The 18,411-nt window shown below is 37.1% G+C and overlaps 1 protein-coding gene across 4 annotated transcripts in view; it reads left to right on the top strand.

Moving 5' to 3' along the window:
• The window catches only part of LOC120303962 (TRAF interacting protein), a 53,044-nt gene that overhangs the window by 21,345 nt on the left and 13,288 nt on the right, over positions 1-18,411 (top strand). For 2 of the 4 annotated variants that reach the window (XM_039333954.1, XM_039333962.1), the window contains exons 7-12: positions 8,810-8,904; positions 10,133-10,246; positions 11,365-11,467; positions 13,048-13,137; positions 13,343-13,431; positions 17,682-17,831. In XM_039333954.1, coding sequence (XP_039189888.1) covers positions 8,810-8,904; positions 10,133-10,246; positions 11,365-11,467; positions 13,048-13,137; positions 13,343-13,431; positions 17,682-17,831 — 641 coding nt within the window. The remainder of the gene's footprint in view (positions 1-8,809; positions 8,905-10,132; positions 10,247-11,364; positions 11,468-13,047; positions 13,138-13,342; positions 13,432-17,681; positions 17,832-18,411) is intronic. The other 2 variants (XM_039333972.1, XM_039333981.1) reach the window with 1 other exon arrangement.

The following is an 18,411-nucleotide window of genomic DNA, read 5'->3' on the forward strand; positions in this document are numbered from 1 at the left end:
CAAAGTTAGCTTATTTGTACAAGGTTAAAACATATTAGATTCTTTTTTTTTCTAGTAGCTTTTAAAAGTAAGATATGGGAAAAAGAGAGTTTTTGTTGCATTTTTAAAGTGATGAGCTACGGTATTAAAATTGAGAACAGATGAAGAAAATCTGATAAGAATTCAATTTGTGTGACGTCATTTGAAGGAATTAAAGAATAAGATGTATGATATATTTCTTTGGTAACAACTAATGGAATTTTTCTTGATTAACTTTGAATTATGAGCTTTTAAAGATGTTAGATAAGATATGGGAAGAAGAGGGAGTTTCCTTTGTATCTAGAGAAAATGACAATACTGTATAAAGAAATGGAAAGAAATTTGAAATTGTAAGTATATGGTTACTGAAAACATTTGTCCTTGGCATAATGAAGGGGGAAGTAATTTCTTTCTATATTTTTTCCTCTATAAAATTACTAAAAAGCATTTTAATTCAAGCTTTCAATAATGGTCAATTTATATGAAAAATGAACATTAAAAATAATATTTATATAGTATCATGGTTTCTCTTTGATGAGGCAAAGGTATATGCTCTCCTATCACTTTGTTACATGATACAGTCTATTGGAAGTATTTAATAGTTATCTGTTGAATTTTTAAAACAAAATAAAAATATTATGGCACATTGATATCTGATTGACTGATCGTATGCCATCAGATCAGCGTCAATTTTTAGCAACCCCATGACTACAAAAAGGCATTTGACTCTCTGCCACATGACTGGATAATCAAGTGCCTAGAAATAACAGGAGTCAGTAGAAACATCAGAAAATTTGTGCAAAGATCGATGGCACAATGGAAGACACAGTTGCAGATCAATGGTGAGAGACTGGGAGAGGTTAATATCAAGAGAGGAATGTTTCAAGGAGATTCATTATCACCATTACTATTTGTCATTGCACTGTTTCCTCTGTCAATGATACTGAATAACTCAGGACATGGCTATCAAACATCAAAAACATCTGCCAGACTATCCCATCTCCTTTACATGGATGATCTGAAACTGTATGGAAAAACATCATCTGAAATAGAATCGCTGCTCAACACTGTCCGTATATATAGCCAAGATATTGTAATGGAGTTTGGCTTGGACAAATGTGCCACACTTGCTATCAAACAAGGAAAAATAGTGAAAACTGAAGGAATCAAGATGCCCCACGAAAATAACATTAGGAGTCTGGATGAGGAAGAGTACTACAAATACTTGGGTATCCTTCAAGCTGACAACATCAAGCACACTGAAGTCAAGAAAAAGGTTAGAGGTGAATACATCAAGAGAGTGAAGAAGATCTTAAAGTCCAAACTCAATGGAGGAAATACCATAAAGGCAATCAACACCTGGGCAATCCCAGTCATTAGGTACACAGCTGGAATATTGGACTGGACTCAAGCAGAACTAAAAGCAATGGATAGGCAGACCAGAAAAATAATGACAATGAATCATGCCCTTCATCCACGCAGTGACATTGATAGACTTTATCTACCAAAGCAAATAGGTGGGTGTGGAATGCTACAAGTACATCAGATGGTTGAAGAAGAAAAAATGGCTTTGGAAGAATATCTGAAGAACAATGATGAAGATGCACTGAAATTACTATATCAGGAAGGCTTACTGACTACTGGAGAGACCAAACTGGCCTACAAGAAAGACCAAATGAAGAACAGAATCGAGGCATGGGAAGACAAAGCACTACATGGCCAATACATTAAAAAAATAGCTGGGAAAGCAGATAATAATAAAACCTGGCAATGGCTAAGAGCAGGAAAATTGAAGAAAGAGACCGAGGGACTAATTCTGGCTGCACAAGACCACGCCTTAAGGACAAATGCATACAAAGTCAAAATTGAGAAGACAGCAACAGACAGTAAGTGCCGCCTATGCAAAGAAGCTTAAGAAACAGTGGACCACTTGGTAAGCTGTTGCAAGAAGATTGCACAGACTGATTACAAGCAGCGACATGACAAAGTAGCAACAATGGTGCATTGGAAGATCTGCAAAAAATCTCATTTGCCTGTAAGCAAAAACTGGTGGGATCATAAAATAGAGAAAGTCATAGAAAATGATAAAATGAAACTGCTCTGGGACTTCAGAATTCAAACAGACAAGCACCTTCAACATAACACCCCAGACTTAACAATTGTCGATAAGAAAGACAAAAAAGTCTGGATAGTGGACGTGGCAGTGCCTGGAGATAGCAGAATAGAAGAGAAAGAACTGGAGAAGATAACAAAATACAAAGACCTACCAATAGAAATAGAAAGACTGTGGCAAAAGCAAGCAAGGGTAGTACCAACAGTCATAGGCTCCTTGGGCGCAATCCCAAAACAACTGGAGCACCACTTGAACACCCTTGGCATTGACAAATTTGCTATTAGTCAATTGCAAAAGGCGGCCTTATTAGGAACTGCTTCCATCCTGCGACGATACCTGTAATACCATCAAACATCCACATCTGCCTATCCCAGGTCCTGGGTAAGGACTCGATAGGTAGATAAAATGCCAAATCCAGTCTGAACATCCGGCTGACTGTGCGATGATCCATAATAATAAAGTTTGAAGGAACCTTGGAGGTCATCGAGTCCAACCCCCTGCTCAGGCAGGAAACGCTACACCAAGAAATTCCTAAGAAAAGATAAAGAGAGAAAGAAAAGTAATCATCTTTGGAGGCTTTACTTAAAAGGAATAACATCAAGACCCTTAAAAGTAAAAGAAAGGTTTACAAAGTTAGCTTATTTGTACAAGGTTAAAACATATTAGATTCTTTTTTTTTCTAGTAGCTTTTAAAAGTAAGATATGGGAAAAAGAGAGTTTTTGTTGCATTTTTAAAGTGATGAGCTACGGTATTAAAATTGAGAACAGATGAAGAAAATCTGATAAGAATTCAATTTGTGTGACGTCATTTGAAGGAATTAAAGAATAAGATGTATGATATATTTCTTTGGTAACAACTAATGGAATTTTTCTTGATTAACTTTGAATTATGAGCTTTTAAAGATGTTAGATAAGATATGGGAAGAAGAGGGAGTTTCCTTTGTATCTAGAGAAAATGACAATACTGTATAAAGAAATGGAAAGAAATTTGAAATTGTAAGTATATGGTTACTGAAAACGTTTGTCCTTGGTATAATGAAGGGGGAAGTAATTTCTTTCTATATTTTTTCCTCTATAAAATTACTAAAAAGCATTTTAATTCAAGCTTTCAATAATGGTCAATTTATGTGAAAAATGAACATTAAAAATAATATTTATATAGTATCATGGTTTCTCTTTGATGAGGCAAAAGTATATGCTCTCCTATCACTTTGTTACATGATACAGTCTATTGGAAGTATTTAATAGTTATCTGTTGAATTTTTAAAACAAAATAAAAATATTATGGCACATTGATATCTGATTGACTGATCGTATGCCATCAGATCAGCGTCAATTTTTAGCAACCCCATACCCATAGTCCTCAGTTAACCACTCATTCAGCGGCCAGTCAGAATTATGACAGTGCTGAACGAGTGATGGATACAATCAGTCATCAAAGTTCCAATCATTCCAACACTCCTATAGTTAAATGATTGTGATGTCGGCGCTTGACAAACAGCTCGTACCTACAACGGTTGCAGCTTCATGATTGGGGACCTTCCTTGCCTGCTTCCCTCAAGAAAACACAATGGGGAAGCGAGCAAGGAAGGTCACAAGTTGCTCAAATAAGTCTCTCCCATCCGCACGCTCTCCCCCAGCCCATCTGCGCTTGCATCACACTGGTTCACCCACACACCCTCCCTGAATCTTACTGTGCTTGTGTCGCATCTCCCCAACCATTTGCACACCCTGCCACACCTGGGATCAAAAACCCCAAACCCCACATTTGTGCCACATCGTCCCAGTTACCCGGGCACCCCCCCTCTGCCACCTGGCAGCAGCTACTAACCTGCCAGCTGTTTGAAAGGCACCTGAAACTCACACCTTCCTGCTGGGTTCCACAGTGACTTTGGTTGTTGGAAGCCGTTAGGAATTTGCAAGGCAGTGCTCACTTAACAGGGTTGCAGGGATTGCCCTGTCTAAGCAATGCAGTCACGTGACATTTTGCTTGATGGCCACATCACTCAGTGACAGAAATTCTAATCCCAATTGCCATTGTAACTTAAGGACTATAAATAGATAGATTTCTTCCATGACTAGCTGTCCCTAATCTTCAGCTGTTCTAACAATGCACTCATTAACCCTATAACTAACACCATCCACTTGCTGCTGGTCTTCTTCTCTTTCCTGCCACATTTCCCAGAATCAAAGACTTCTCCAGAAAATTAGGTCTTCACATAATGTGTCCAAAGTAGGATAATTTGAGCCTGATAATTTGTGCCTTAAGGGAGAACTTTGGGTTGATGTCAGGCTTGCCCCAACTTGGCTATTTACAAAGCCTTCAACTGCATTTTGTAGTGAAAGGAATACTTTCATTAAGTGCTTACCAAGCAGGGAAAAGCCAGATGTGAGGTTTGCAAACAAAAAGTACCTGCTTACTTTCCCCTTTCTCAGGTTCGTTCTCCCATCCCAACCCCATTGTTTTGGTAACAAGTCTGGTGGTTGGCGGGTTCAGCAATGGTTTGCCCAATCCTGTGGCCTTGGAGCTGATCAGTCAATGTCTCTAGCAAGCACTCAAAGTGGTTTCTCTTTCTCCTCTCCCACCTTTACTTGATGTCTCCCTCCCCTGCTCCCCAAACTGGTATATGGCAGTTCTGGCGTCAGGAAAGTGGCAGGGCTAAACAGGATGGCAGCTCTGATGGTTGATTTTGTTGATAAACCTACATATATATACATATATATATATACATACATATATACATATATATGCATATATATACAGATATATACATATGTATACATGCTCCTCAAAGCACGAAGCTGAAAACACCAGCCTGAAGATGACAAATGGGACTTCGTCGAAACGTCACCAAGACACTTCCAATTTTACGCGGAAGAAAACCCAAATAACCAAAGACCTACATACAAACACCTGCAAAAACCTCAGAAAACATATACATACATACATACATACATACATACATACATACATACATACATACATACATACATACATATATTATAAAATTTGGATTGCTAACAAAGAATTAAGGGAGAATGGGATAGCTATTTCGAGTTTCTTAACTCTCTTCAGCCACACTTACCCTTCCGAGATTCGAGCCTGGGCTGTGTGCATGTTAGGCAGCTGTATTAACCTCTAGGCCACAGGCTCCTTCTCACTTCGTCAGCTGTATCAGGGAGGGAAGAGACAGGGGGAGGAGATTTACCTTGAGTGTTTCTTGATGCACCCTGTTGGCCCAAATATGGGAGAAAGAAATCTTTCTTTTTTTTCTTTTTTTTTCTTTTTTCTTTTATATATATTGCCTGTTCCTGGTATTCTCTTCTCCAATACTGAAGTTCAGAAGTGTCAGTGGACTTCCAGGGAAGTAATTGCAGAGCTGATGACCTCAGCAAAAAGAGAAGCCAGTGAACAGACTGGCTCCCTGGAACTTCTCTCCTGATTGTCTGTGGAGATTCTCAGTCATCCAGGTGATAGTTCTTTCAAAGTGCTTCTTCGAAAGGCAACTGGACTTCTTTTCCCTGAGGAAGACATTTCTCTTCTCATCCAAGAAGCTTCATTGGTTCTCTCCTCCCCTGGTTAAGGGAAAGGCTAGGATCATCCACAAGTATGCTTCATACAGAGTCTGCCTGCGAAGAGATCAGAGATCGTAAAATAGAGATCTCCAGTTAAGAGCTCTGGGAACCAAGAAAAATGATCCTTCCTAAGCTGAGGTCAGCATCTTCAAACTGACACTAGATTTGCCTATTTCATATTTTAATTACTTTTTGAATTTGCTTGTTAATGCTTATCTGAATATTAAGAATCTTCTGAAAGTTTCATCATATTGCGAGAATTTCCTTTTACCCTGGATGAAATAACCTTTATGTAAGTTCAAGAATTAAAAAAAAAAACCTTTGATTTTTGGAAAACAACAAAAGGGGGACTAGTCAATTGTGAAAACAGTTTTGTGGATTTAAAAGAGTTTTTCTTGTGGGCATTTAAAACTTATAAAGAAGTTATCGAGATCCTGAAATTATCTATAAGAAATCCTCCTATGGAAAATTTTGCTGATTGGAAAATATATGATAAGAGGAAACTTTGAAGGTTGACTAGGGGGAACCATGGAGGTTAGAATTAAAGGAGAAGAGATACGTTGATACATCGGATTGGAGTAATACTACTTGACTATATAGAATAACTTAAGGCTCTTTGGGAACAATGTACTCAGAAATTACATGCAAGATTATTCAACACCTCAAAAAGTAACTCTATAATGCTCCAAAAACCAAGAAAGACATGCTGCATTACTTCAAAGCAGTTTTCTTTATTGTTCCTCACCTATAGGCTGAAATCTTGCCAATCTGAAGGAAACTACTTAAATCACTAAAGATATACTCTGAGAACTAGGAAAAAGCTATATTGACTCTCATCCTCCTGACCAAGCTATACAAACTTCACTATCTCTTGCTTCTCTGGAATACAGCTACTCTCTCTTGGGAATCCGGTCTGCATTTCATCGCATAATCTGATTGCCAAGTACCCAAATCACAATCACGTGACCGCTATGACAATAAGAAATGTAAGGATTTTTTTTCAATGCCTTGATAATTTTGAATGTTCTTAAATCAAAGGACTACCTGTATCTTTCTGGATAAAACAGAGAATGATTACAAAAGTAATCAGTAAAAAAAAACCACGCTATAAGAGTGATATGGAAAAAGATGTCACAGTGGATTTATATTTGAAACTGGCTAATAACTAAACAAACACGAATAATAAGAATGATTTGGAAAGTTTTCTTATGATGGATTTACAAAAGGACATTTAAACTACTGAAATTGTTCCTGAAAAGGAAATAATATGAAATCAACTTCTGGGACATTACTTGAAAGGATTAAAGACCAAGCTTTTTAGAAGGAAATTGAAAGACTACAAAACAAACTATTTGACCAGGGTTAGAATATGTATATTATGATTTCTGGTAGCTATAAATGGAATTTCATTTTGATCAGAACTGAATGTCAATGCTTTAAAGTTTTATTTATAAGAAGGGAGAGATTGCTTTAATTTCTATAAAAAGTGGTAAGTTGAATTACTAAATGGATTTATGTTAGATTACAAAATCTGATTATTGATAAGGGATGAGATATGGGAAATATTACTTGAAAAGGTATTAAGTTATTGAAATTGTTTATACTTAATAATAATAAAGTTGGAAGGGACCTTGGAGGCATCTAGTCCAACCCCCTGCTCAGGGAGGAAACCCTATACCCGTGGTGGCGAACCTATGGCACCTTTATGGGCACGCGTGCTGTCACCCCAGTCCTAGGCCTTCAGCTGGGTTTTATAAAACCTTTTCGCTTTAGGCCTTCACCGCCATGTGCAAAAAAAAAAAAAGGTTCAATCAATCAATCAATTTTAACTTCTCACAGGAAAAAAAGATCTCGCAAAGTTGGAATTGATTGATTGAACTTTTTAGTCCCACCCAGTCTGCCGTTACCACCGCAGCCACGCCCACCCAATGGGCCACGCCCAATCGGCACCGGACGATACATAAGTGGGTTTTTGGTTGCAGTTTGGGCACTCGGTCTCTAAAAGGTTCGCCACCACTACCCTATACCATTTCGGACAAATTGCTGTCCAGTCTCTTCTTTAAAACTTCCAGGGTTGGAGCATTCACCGCTTCTGGAGGGAGTCTTTTATATATTCTTTCTTGATTTTTTATTTTCTTTTTTACATTTCTTTACACTTCTCTTTTTTTTACTTTCTATATTTTCCTTAGTTTGTGTTAATCTTTTACCTTTCTATTTGTAATTTTTAATAAAATTATTTTAAACAGTTCAAAAGCATCAATGTTTTTTCTATAAAGCTTTTTCAAAGCCCGATTTTCATTTCCCAAAAGTGACACAGGGAATATCATTGCCTGCATAATTCTGATTTTTGACAATATAAATACATCATAGCATCTCATATCTCTTGCAAGGCCTTCATTTCAATCCTACTAGGTGTTGGTCTGCAACATGTTTCTTGATTGCTGACTCCTTTGCTGTTGATAGTTGATCCTAAGAGGCAGAATGTATCTGCCACTTTTGTATCTTTAGTGTCCAGTCTAAGGCAGGTTGTTGCATGTTATCATTAATTTGGTCTTTACATTTAAAGTTAATCCCATTTTTCTCTATGCTTCTTGACTTTTATTATTAGAACGTACAGATCCCACACAGTTTTGGTTATGAAATTAGTGTCATCGGTGTAATATAAGTTTTTATTTCTTTTTAAAGCTATACTCATCTTCCATACCAGATTCTTTTAATATATATTTTAGCACAAAGGTTGAATATTCATTCCTTTGTCAACCTAAAGCCAATCTGTTTCACAGTCTTTTGCCCATTCCGTGCCTTCCTGAGCTTATATTGGTTTCATATGAGGACAATGAAATACTTTGAGATTCCCATTTTTCTAAGCACTTTCCATAGCTTGACATGACCAAAGGTTTTTCTATAATCAATGAAGCATGTTTTGACTTCTTTTGGGTTTTCTTTGGCTTTCTCAATCACTCAATGTGTAGAACAATAAACGTTGATTTCCAGGCATCCAAAATGTAGATTGTGAATTAAAGCTTTTGAGATAGATTGATGTTAAATCTGTGTTGCTTTTAGGAAATTGTTTTTATACATTAATATTTCTTTTTTTTTCAGAAACAAATGAGATATTTAGAACAGGAACAAGAAGAAACAAAGAGTGCAAAAGAAGAAACTCAAAAATTACGAAGGAAGGTGAAATCTATGGAGAGGTTAGAGAAGCTTTATCTCATAGACAATATTCTAGAAAATATGTAATTTCAACTTCATGTATAAAAGAGATTATTCTCTTTTGAATACTGAATTAATATCTGAGCAAACATGGTAAAAATAATTACTTGAATTTTCTGTATCCAGAAAATTGCAGTGGTTTTAATGAAGGATATATTTTTAACTAAGTTTCCCTTGCTAATGTCACTACTGCCATTCTGAATCATTCCTAGATTTGCTGGACAAACTATCCTGATTTAGTGTAGCAGGAAAATGTAATTCTAAATTAAACTTTTCTTTTCCAGGGTCATGTATGTACAGGTAGTCTTCAAGTTATAACAGTTCATTTAGTGACCCTGGAAGTTACGCTGACACTGAAAAAAGTGACTTATGACCATTGCAGCATGCCCACGGTCACGTGATCAAAATTCAAATGCTTGGCAACTGACTCATATTTATGGCATTTGCAGTGCCCCAGATCCATGTGATCACCTTTTGAATCTTCTGACAAGCAAATAATAATAATGATAATGATAATAATAAAGTTGGAAGGGACCTTGGAAGTCTTCTAGTCCAACCCTCTGCTCAGGCAGGAAATTATACCATTTCAAAGTCAATGAAGAAGTCAGATTCACATAACAACCATGTTACTAACTTAACACCTGCAGTGATTCATTTAACAACTGTGGCAAGAAAGATGGTAAATTGGGTCAAAGCTCACTTAACAAATGTCTCACTTAGCAACATAAATTTTGGCTCAGTTGTGGTCGTAAGTCGAGGATTATCTGTATTCCCAGTCCCTCGTCATATTTTTGTCACGGATATGATTGAAAATGGACTAATAAAATGGACAGAACTCTAGTACTCCAAGGTTTTAATGGTTTTTCATTTGTCAGGATGCCTATAATAAATATGAGAAATAGCATGTGAATAGTTCCTATTTCTCAATCAAACAGCTGGTTATAAACAAGGAACAAAAAAATGTAATTGTTCCTAAACTACTTAGAAAAGACCTGAGCTCACTGTTGCTTGTTCATTGTATATATAACTTCTAATCTACTAGCAGTGCAAATTCCTCGCAGCAAGGCTGAAATATACTCGTAGATGTTTGAGGAAAGCTTTGGGGCAGGGTGGAACTTTTACCATTCTGAAATACATTCTCATTTTTATTACGTTTGTACTATGACTAGCAGAGACAGAAAACATCTAACCAACCTATCTCCTCTCCAGAATTGAGGCACTGTTGCAGGGTCAGCGTTCCCAAGTAGAAGAGATGATCCGTGACATGGGAGCAGGGCAAGCAGCAGTGGAACAGCTTGCAGTCTATTGCATCTCTCTGAAAAAGTACGTTCAAAAGTGTACTGGCTCAGACATTTTGCATAGCACCCTCTAAAGAAGCAGTGAGTAAGATATAAGAACAATGCTGAGACTCTAGTTACAAACAGAGAGTCAAAGAATGTTTTTATTTATTTAGCAAATGCTGTCCACTCCACTAAGGGCTCCAGGAGGATTGCAGAAATACTATAAAATTTATAATATTTTTAAAAAGCAAATCATTTTAAAAACTATAAAGATTAAATTTTGGAGCTGTTAAAAGAGTTGAGTGAATAAACAATTTTTGAGCCTTGTTCCTGCTGACAGTTTGTTTTATATCATGAGCCCTGCTGCTATCAAGGTGGCATAAATGGAAGATTTTCAACACAGCAAGCGTACTATTGTTGTATTAGTGACACATCATTGCTATGGAAACTGCCTTTAAAGGTTTGCCAGGGTTTTTAGGAGCTGATTGTTTGATGGGAACGGAAGAGATGGATGATTGTAATGATTCTGAGTAATACAGCACGGCCTCTGAATATCTCCCCTGTGCAGGGCAAAGCGTTTTGTGTAGCTGTGGCACAATAAGTACAGTGTACTTGCTAGTCCCTACAGGGTGTGTGAGAGGTCTTTCTATTTATACCATGTTTAATTTGCAACTTCTGCAGGCAACATTAGCAAATGAATAATCACAACTTTTAATAATGAGCTACACCATGAAATATCTGCAGTGTAACCAATAGCTTCAACACTGTTTTATAATGCTACTCAAATGATTTCACAAGGTAAACTTTTTTTAAAAAAAACGTGTTACATATCATTTCAGTGAGATGTGAATTCAGTAAAATATAAAACATTGCTATAAGTAAAGATTGTTTGCTTTGGGTTTTGAGATATGCTTTTCTGCCATTTTAATATCTATTCCAAACCTAACAGTGCTCCCTTGTGAAAGTATGTTTTCTCACCTGCTCAGTGATGTCAGTGTGTTAACACTGTGCAAATCAGTGCTGGCCTGTTCAACACTGAAACTGCTTGTTTATATGTAACAGGAACTTTTGCAGCCACTTAAATAATGACTTGAGATTTGTTTACTGGCTTTATTTTGTCAACCCAAGTCCTTGTTTGCAAGCAAACTCACAACTGATTAGTTGTGGCTCTTTCAGGGAGTATGAAAGTCTGAAGGAGTCCCAGAAAGCATCAAACGATACAGTCGAAAAATTGAGAAAGGAGTTGTTTTCTGCTAATCATAAGGTAAAAGTTGCATTAATATTCCTGCAGATACATGCAGAGTATCTATTTAAAATTCATTCTCTGTACTATCACCTAAGTACATTTTTTGTTTGGCCAACGGCATAGTCAATTTGGTAGCTAGTTATTAATTGGAACGTTAAGTTCAACTGAACCCTCCTGATTCAAATTGTCATTGTTTCATCCATCAGTTTGTCTGTGTAACCATGCAATGCAATACTGACAAGTTCATCAATTTCTGCACACACAAAAAAGAAAAAAGTCTAGTGAAGTGTGATTTATACCAATCAATTCTTCCTTATTAAAATCTGTGTCACCAGTGAGCACAACAATTTCAGAGGTCAGCCAGAAGAGGTCAGCAACTATTTGTTAGTAGTGATTTCAAGTTATCATATAGCTGTTCCTTTCCTACCCTCTTTAATTAAGCACTGACTGCCCTGAAATATTCACAATAACATTGCTGTCTCATTGGAATGAATGGAGGCACATGTCCTAATTAGAATGTGCCTTAATGCCCTGTTCTGAGAATGTTCAAAATTAATACAAGGAATGTGAGCCCAAAAGATTAACTCAGAATGGCAGATGGAACAGAATTATTTAACGATGCTGAGCAATAGTCATCCATTTGCACCTTTCCTCTATATCATGTTCCAGGGTACTTGGGTAAAAGTAATTTGTAATTGGAGGTTGGGTGACCAGCTACAAACTGTAGGGACATTGATATCTGAGCTTACTTTGGTTTCTTGGTAATTATTCTGTGAAACGATAAAGGGGGAAAAACACCCTTTAAATCCTGTTTTTCATGCCTATTTATTCCTATTTGGGAATGATTAAGGTAGCAACATCTATTAAATAATATATCCTAAGAGCAGGTATATGAAATGCTGATAGCCAGTCAAGCTCCCAACACACTGAGGTAAAGATCTCAACTACCAGAGAGAGCAGAGTACATGCCTTTTAATCTATAGGTCACTGAAATATCTTGAAATATGTGCCAATTATTCTGTTTCAGTATTGATACATTGTACATAATGCAGGCACGTCTCAATAATATATAACTGCATAAGTACATTTGGTTAGTGGTTAAAGTGTTCAGCTGGAATTGGAGAATACTACGTTCAAGTTTACACACAGGAATGAAAATTCACTGAATAACTTTTGGGTCGTTCTCTGTCTGCCCATCCTGCCAAATAAACTATCTGGAGGCTATTAGGGCAAAATATAGAAGGCTGATTTCTTAAAAAAAAACTTTTTTGAGCACATACTGAGAATCACAAATATTCTTTATAGATTTACCAGAAATAAATAGTGCTTCAGGATGCATTAATAGCTTCTCGTGAGCCTCCCTGAAACTCCGGCAGGTACTTTGATAGGACAAAAAATTATTCTTTCGTAGGTGAGCTGTTCACATTCAAGATGGCTCTTTCGGGCTTCTGTTATAATGTGATAAATTTTAAAAACATTGCATTTGGGAATGTGTTTTTATTAAGCACAATTATGGTAATTTGGGGATACATAAAACTTTGTGTAATTTTAGTCCTCAATGAATTCTGCTTTTCTGATACATAGTTTTTAATCTATAGCTCCAGAAAATTGTTCTAGAGTTGGGGAAAACAACTGAAGAACTGAGAAATACACAGACAGATCTGAGAAATGCAGATAAGGAGATTATGGTAAAACTTTTCCTTTCGGTCTTTATTCCATGCATTATTTGTGTCCCTATTCATAACTTAACATTCTTTTCAAATATTTTCCCATTAAAGTGAAAGCATGCAGATTTCTCTTCCTCAAAATCAACACGGAATCAATACAAAACAGAAAATATATATCTTGACTTTAAAGTTTTCTTTTTTTAAAATTTCTTCTTTTTTTCCCCAGAGTTTGAAAAAAAAGATAGGAGTGCTACAAGATACCATAAAAGTGCCATCATTAACTAGTGAAGCAGTTAGCCGGCTCGTCTCTGAAAGGTTAGCAAAGGAAGAACATTAACATTTGAAACAATGAAGATATTATGCCTAAACTGTATAATAAATGCAGACATTTAGACTATGCAGACTATGAAGTTTCTTCTTACATTGTATCAGTTAACTTGGTCATTTAGTCCAGTAATGATCTGAGTGACAGCGGTATTCCAATATTTGGGGAAGAGAGTTTTCCTTTTAAGAGAGTTCGACCCTTTTAATAAACTTCAGTATTTTGTCATTTAATAATAATAGTAGTATTGGAGGTCATCTAGTCCAACCCCCTGCTCAGGCAGGGAACCCTAGACCATTTCGGACAAATGGCTGTCCAGTCTCTTCTTAAAAACTTCCAGTGTTGGAGCATTTACTGCTTCTGGAGGCAGGTTGTTCCACTGATTAATTGTTCTCACTGTCAGGAAGTTTCTCCTAGTTCTAGGTTGCTTCTCTTCTTGATTAGTTTCCACCATTGCTTCTTGTCCTGCCTTCAGGTGCTTTGGAAAATAGCTTGATTCCCTCTTCTTTATGGCAGCCCCTGAGATATTGGAATACTGCTATCATGTCCCCCCTTGTCCTTCTCTTCGTTTAAACTAGACATACCCAATTCTAGCAACCGTTCCTTATATGTTTTAGCCTCCAGTCCCCTAATCATCTTTGTTGCTCTTCTCTGTACTCTTTCTAGAGCAGTGGTTCTCAACCTTTCTAATGCCGTGACCCCATAATACAGTTCCCCATGTTGTGGTGACCCCCAAGTGGGTGTGGCCACCAATAAGAGGGAGTAGGACAGCTAGGGAAAAGGGAAAAAAATGGCGGACAGCATGGTTTGGCGACCCCCGTGAAATGGTCATTCGACCCCAAATGGGGTCCCGACCCACAGGTTGAGAACCACTGTTCTAGAGTCTCAACATCTTTTTTACATCGTGGTGACCAAAACTGGATGCAGTATTCCAAGTGTGGCCTTACCAAGGCATTGTAGAGTGGTATTAATACTTCACGTGATCTTGATTCTATCCCTCTGTTAATGCAGCCTAGCACTGTGTTGACCTTTTTGGCAGCTGCAGCACACTGCTGGCTCATATTTAGGTGATTGTCTACTAGGACTCCGAGGTCCGTCTCACAGTTACTACTATTGAGCATGGTGTCACCTATGCTGTACTTGTGCATTTGGTTTTTCTTGCCTAAATGTAGAACCTTGCTTTTTTCACCATTGAATTTCATTTTGTTAGTTAGTGCCCAGTGTTCAAGTCTGTCCAAATCCTTCTGTATCTTAAGCCTGTCTTCTGGAGCGTTGGCTATTCCTACCAGCTTGGTGTCGTCTGCAAATTTGATGAGTTCCCCATCTATCCCTTCGTCCAAATCGTTGATGAAGATGTTGAAGAGTACTGGGCCCAGAACAGAGCCCTGGGGCACCCCACTACACACTTCCCTCCATATAGATGCAGTTCCATTGAGGACCACTCGCTGAGTACGGCCGGTCAGCCAGCTACGGATCTATCTGGTGGTGGTTCTGTCTACCCCACATTTTTCTATCTTGTCAAGTAGTAGGTTGTGATCTACTTTATCAAATGCCTTACTGAAGTCCAAGTAAATTATGTCCACAGCATTCCTCTGATCCACTAATTTTGTCACTTGGTCAAAGAATGCAATAAGATTTGTCTGGCATGATCTATTTTTGACAAACCCATGTTGGCTTTTAGTAATGACTTTGTTTGCCTCTAGGTGTTCATTGATTCGTTGTTTGATTATCTTTTCCAGGATCTTCCCAGGTATTGAGATCAGGCTGATAGGTCTGTAATTTCCTGGATCCATTTTTTTTCCTTTTTTGAGGATGGGAACTACATCAGCTCTTTTCCAGTCCTCTGGTAGTTCCCCTGTGTTCCAGGATCTTTGAAAAATATAGTTCAGTGGCTCCGATATCACATCTGCCAGTTCCTTGAGAACTCTGGGGTGTAATCCATCTGGTCCTGGCGATTTGAACTCATCTAGGCTGGACAGGTGCTCACTAACCATTTTCTTGCCTATCTTAACTTGTGTTTCTATTTTGTTTTTTATGGCACTATTTTTGATAGGTTGGTCTGTTTTTTTCCCTTTGTGTAAAGACAGATGCAAAAAACGAGTTAAATAGTTCTGCTTTCTCCCTGTTGCTTGTCACCTTCTTGCCACTTTCACCCACTAATGGACCAATCATTTCCTTCACTTTTTTCTTGTTTTTTACATGTTGAAAGAAGCTTTTTTTGTTATTTTTGACTTTGGTCGCAAGCCTTAGTTCATTTTGAGCCTTGGCTTTCTTCACTTCATCTTTGCAGGCTCAGGCTATTTGCTGATATTCTGACTTAGTTATGTTCCCCTCTTTCCACTTTCTATACTTGTCCTTTTTATCTTTCAATTTGTCAGAGAGTTCTTTATGCAGCCATGCTGGTTTCTTTTGAGAGCTGTTGTTTTTCCTCTTTGTTGGTATTGTGCTAGACTGTGCTTTTATTATCTCATTTTTCAAAATTTCCCAAGCTTCTTGAGTTGTTTTCCCCTTGAGGATTCTCATCCATGGAATCCTTCCCAAGCCCTCTCTAAGTTTATTGAAATTAGCTCTCTTGAAGTCCAAGACTCTAGTTTGACTGTGTTCTATTGCTTGTGCTTCTATAATGTTGAATTCTAATATTGCATGATCACTTCCTCCCAGGGTTCCTATGGCTTCAACAACTTCTATCATTTCATCTCTGTTAGTGAGAATTAGATCCAAAATGGCTAACCCCCTAGTTCCCTTCTCTACTTTTTGGGAGACAAAGTTGTCTGCTAGGTTTGCCAGGAACCTGTTTGATCTTCCACTTGGTGCGGAGTTTGTCTCCCAGTTGATGTCAGGGTAGTTAAAGTCCCCCATTACTATTGTGATGTGCTTCCTACATACCTTAGTTAGCTGACTAGCAAAAAGTTCATCCATTTCCTCTGTTTAGTTGGGTGGTCTGTAGTATACACCTATGGCAATGTCATTTCCCCCCCCCCCCTTTTATATTTACCACACTGGCATCTGTATAATCCTAACAAAATTGCAGTGGAAATGTAGAAACTCTTATAGCAGGATGTGTTTGATTATTAGCCATCAAATTGGTATCAACTCTTAGCAACCATAAAAATAGAGCTTCTCCAGGATCATTTGTACTCAGCCTGGTCCTTCAAGATTTGCAGTTGTGCACCTATTGCTGCTTTAATCAAGTCCTTGCTGCTGGCTCTCTTCTTTCCTTCCACCTTTTTCAATATTATAGACTTGTCAACAGGTCTTTGCATAATGTTTCTAAAATATGAGAACTCTGGGTTGTTAGTAATGTTTTCTATTATATGGAATATTTTGTCTGTATGTATGCAATCTTTTTTATTGTTTTCTACATTTAGTATAATTTGAATGAGTCATTCTATATTTGGGCAGCCTTTAAAGACAGACAGACAGATAGATGAGTGAGAGAAAGAACAAATGGAAATTAAGTGGCTGACAAATCAGAGAACTTATTATCTCTGACACCCAATGGACTCACACACAATTCCATATTATGATTAATATCAGCAAACATCAGAGAAAAATGTTTAAAAATGATTCACAGGTGGCATTATATCCTTATATAAGCAGGTAAAATCGCTGCAAAGGATCCTATAAATGTTCGATATGTAGCGAAGCAAATGGCACCTATATGTATGTAGATTCTGGATAGTATTTAGAGAAATTAATTTTATAGATATAGAAATATTTTAATATCTATTTTATTAACATTGTTGAGCGAGGCAACTCAAAGAACTAAAAATAACAGAACTTTTAATTCTTCAATTTCTTCCAATACTCTTCTGAGTATGTACTCTTATTGAACATTCCCAGTATTTTTTGCTCATCCCTCCCAGGAACACTGCCCTTCCATGATGAAGCAGGGTAGCAATATCTATTGGATATGTTATGTTGGATATGTTTGCCACCTTTAGTTATTTGTAAAACATTAACAGTGGGGAATGGATGGATGGATATGTTTTCCAGAATATTAAGATAGGATATGAAGTACATGTAGCCAGTATCCAAAGTATGAACACATAATACTTGATCATTGGCTTATTTTTTAAATAGGGTTTTCTTTATTCTTTTTTATGGCCATTTCCTTTTGATATCAGTACTAACTTTTAGGATGATAGCATGTGAAATAGGCTAGAAGCAGAGAAGGATGCATTTGTGTAATTATCCAATTGATCATGTTATATACTGTTGTGATATTAATTGATCCTTACAGCCCTGCTCCTGCACAGTTTCTGAATCCAAAGTTTCATCAACCTGTTCACAATGATGAGATTGACCTTAATGCTACCTTTGATGTAGATACTCCAAAGCTTCACAAGACAGCTGTTGCTCCTGCCAAAAAAATCAAGCTAGATAAAAACCCGTAAGTACAACCTCTTACTTTTATTATTCCTATATTTGCTCAGTCTGCCTCATATTCCATTTTATGCAAATGCCATGAATAATTTTTCAATTATCTTAAATTCTATGGCTAAGCTTTAGAAATAAAATGTAATTTAGTAGTTCTTGATCCCTGCAGAAACATGCATCAAATATAACTGAATTTATAAACACTATTGCCCTTATTTTTCTGATTTCTGTAAATGTCTTAACAAAAGCCATATCAATTGTTGCACACAAAGAGTTCTGAAAGAACAATTTATAATTTGCAAGTCTACTATTTAAAGGTAATTGAAACCCAGTAGAAACAATAAAACTTGACTAACTTTTATAACTTTCTGAGCACATTCATGATAGATCTCTCTTAAGGCAGCCATTAATCCACTTTTTTCAGTGCCTTCTTGTGTTCAACCTTCAATGTTATCTTCTCAGTTGTTTTTAAATATAAACAGGTATTTCCCCAAGGGAAGGATTCTTTCAATTAACTTCAAAAATCTTAAATCATGTCCATCTGAACCCTTAATCCATTTAAAACTTTTTAAAGCCAACAAACCTTTTGCTGC

This window comes from Crotalus tigris, unplaced genomic scaffold (assembly GCF_016545835.1).
Source record: "Crotalus tigris isolate CLP2741 ecotype Arizona unplaced genomic scaffold, ASM1654583v1 scf7180000017625.6296891, whole genome shotgun sequence".
In the NCBI taxonomy this organism is placed as follows: domain Eukaryota; kingdom Metazoa; phylum Chordata; class Lepidosauria; order Squamata; family Viperidae; genus Crotalus; species Crotalus tigris.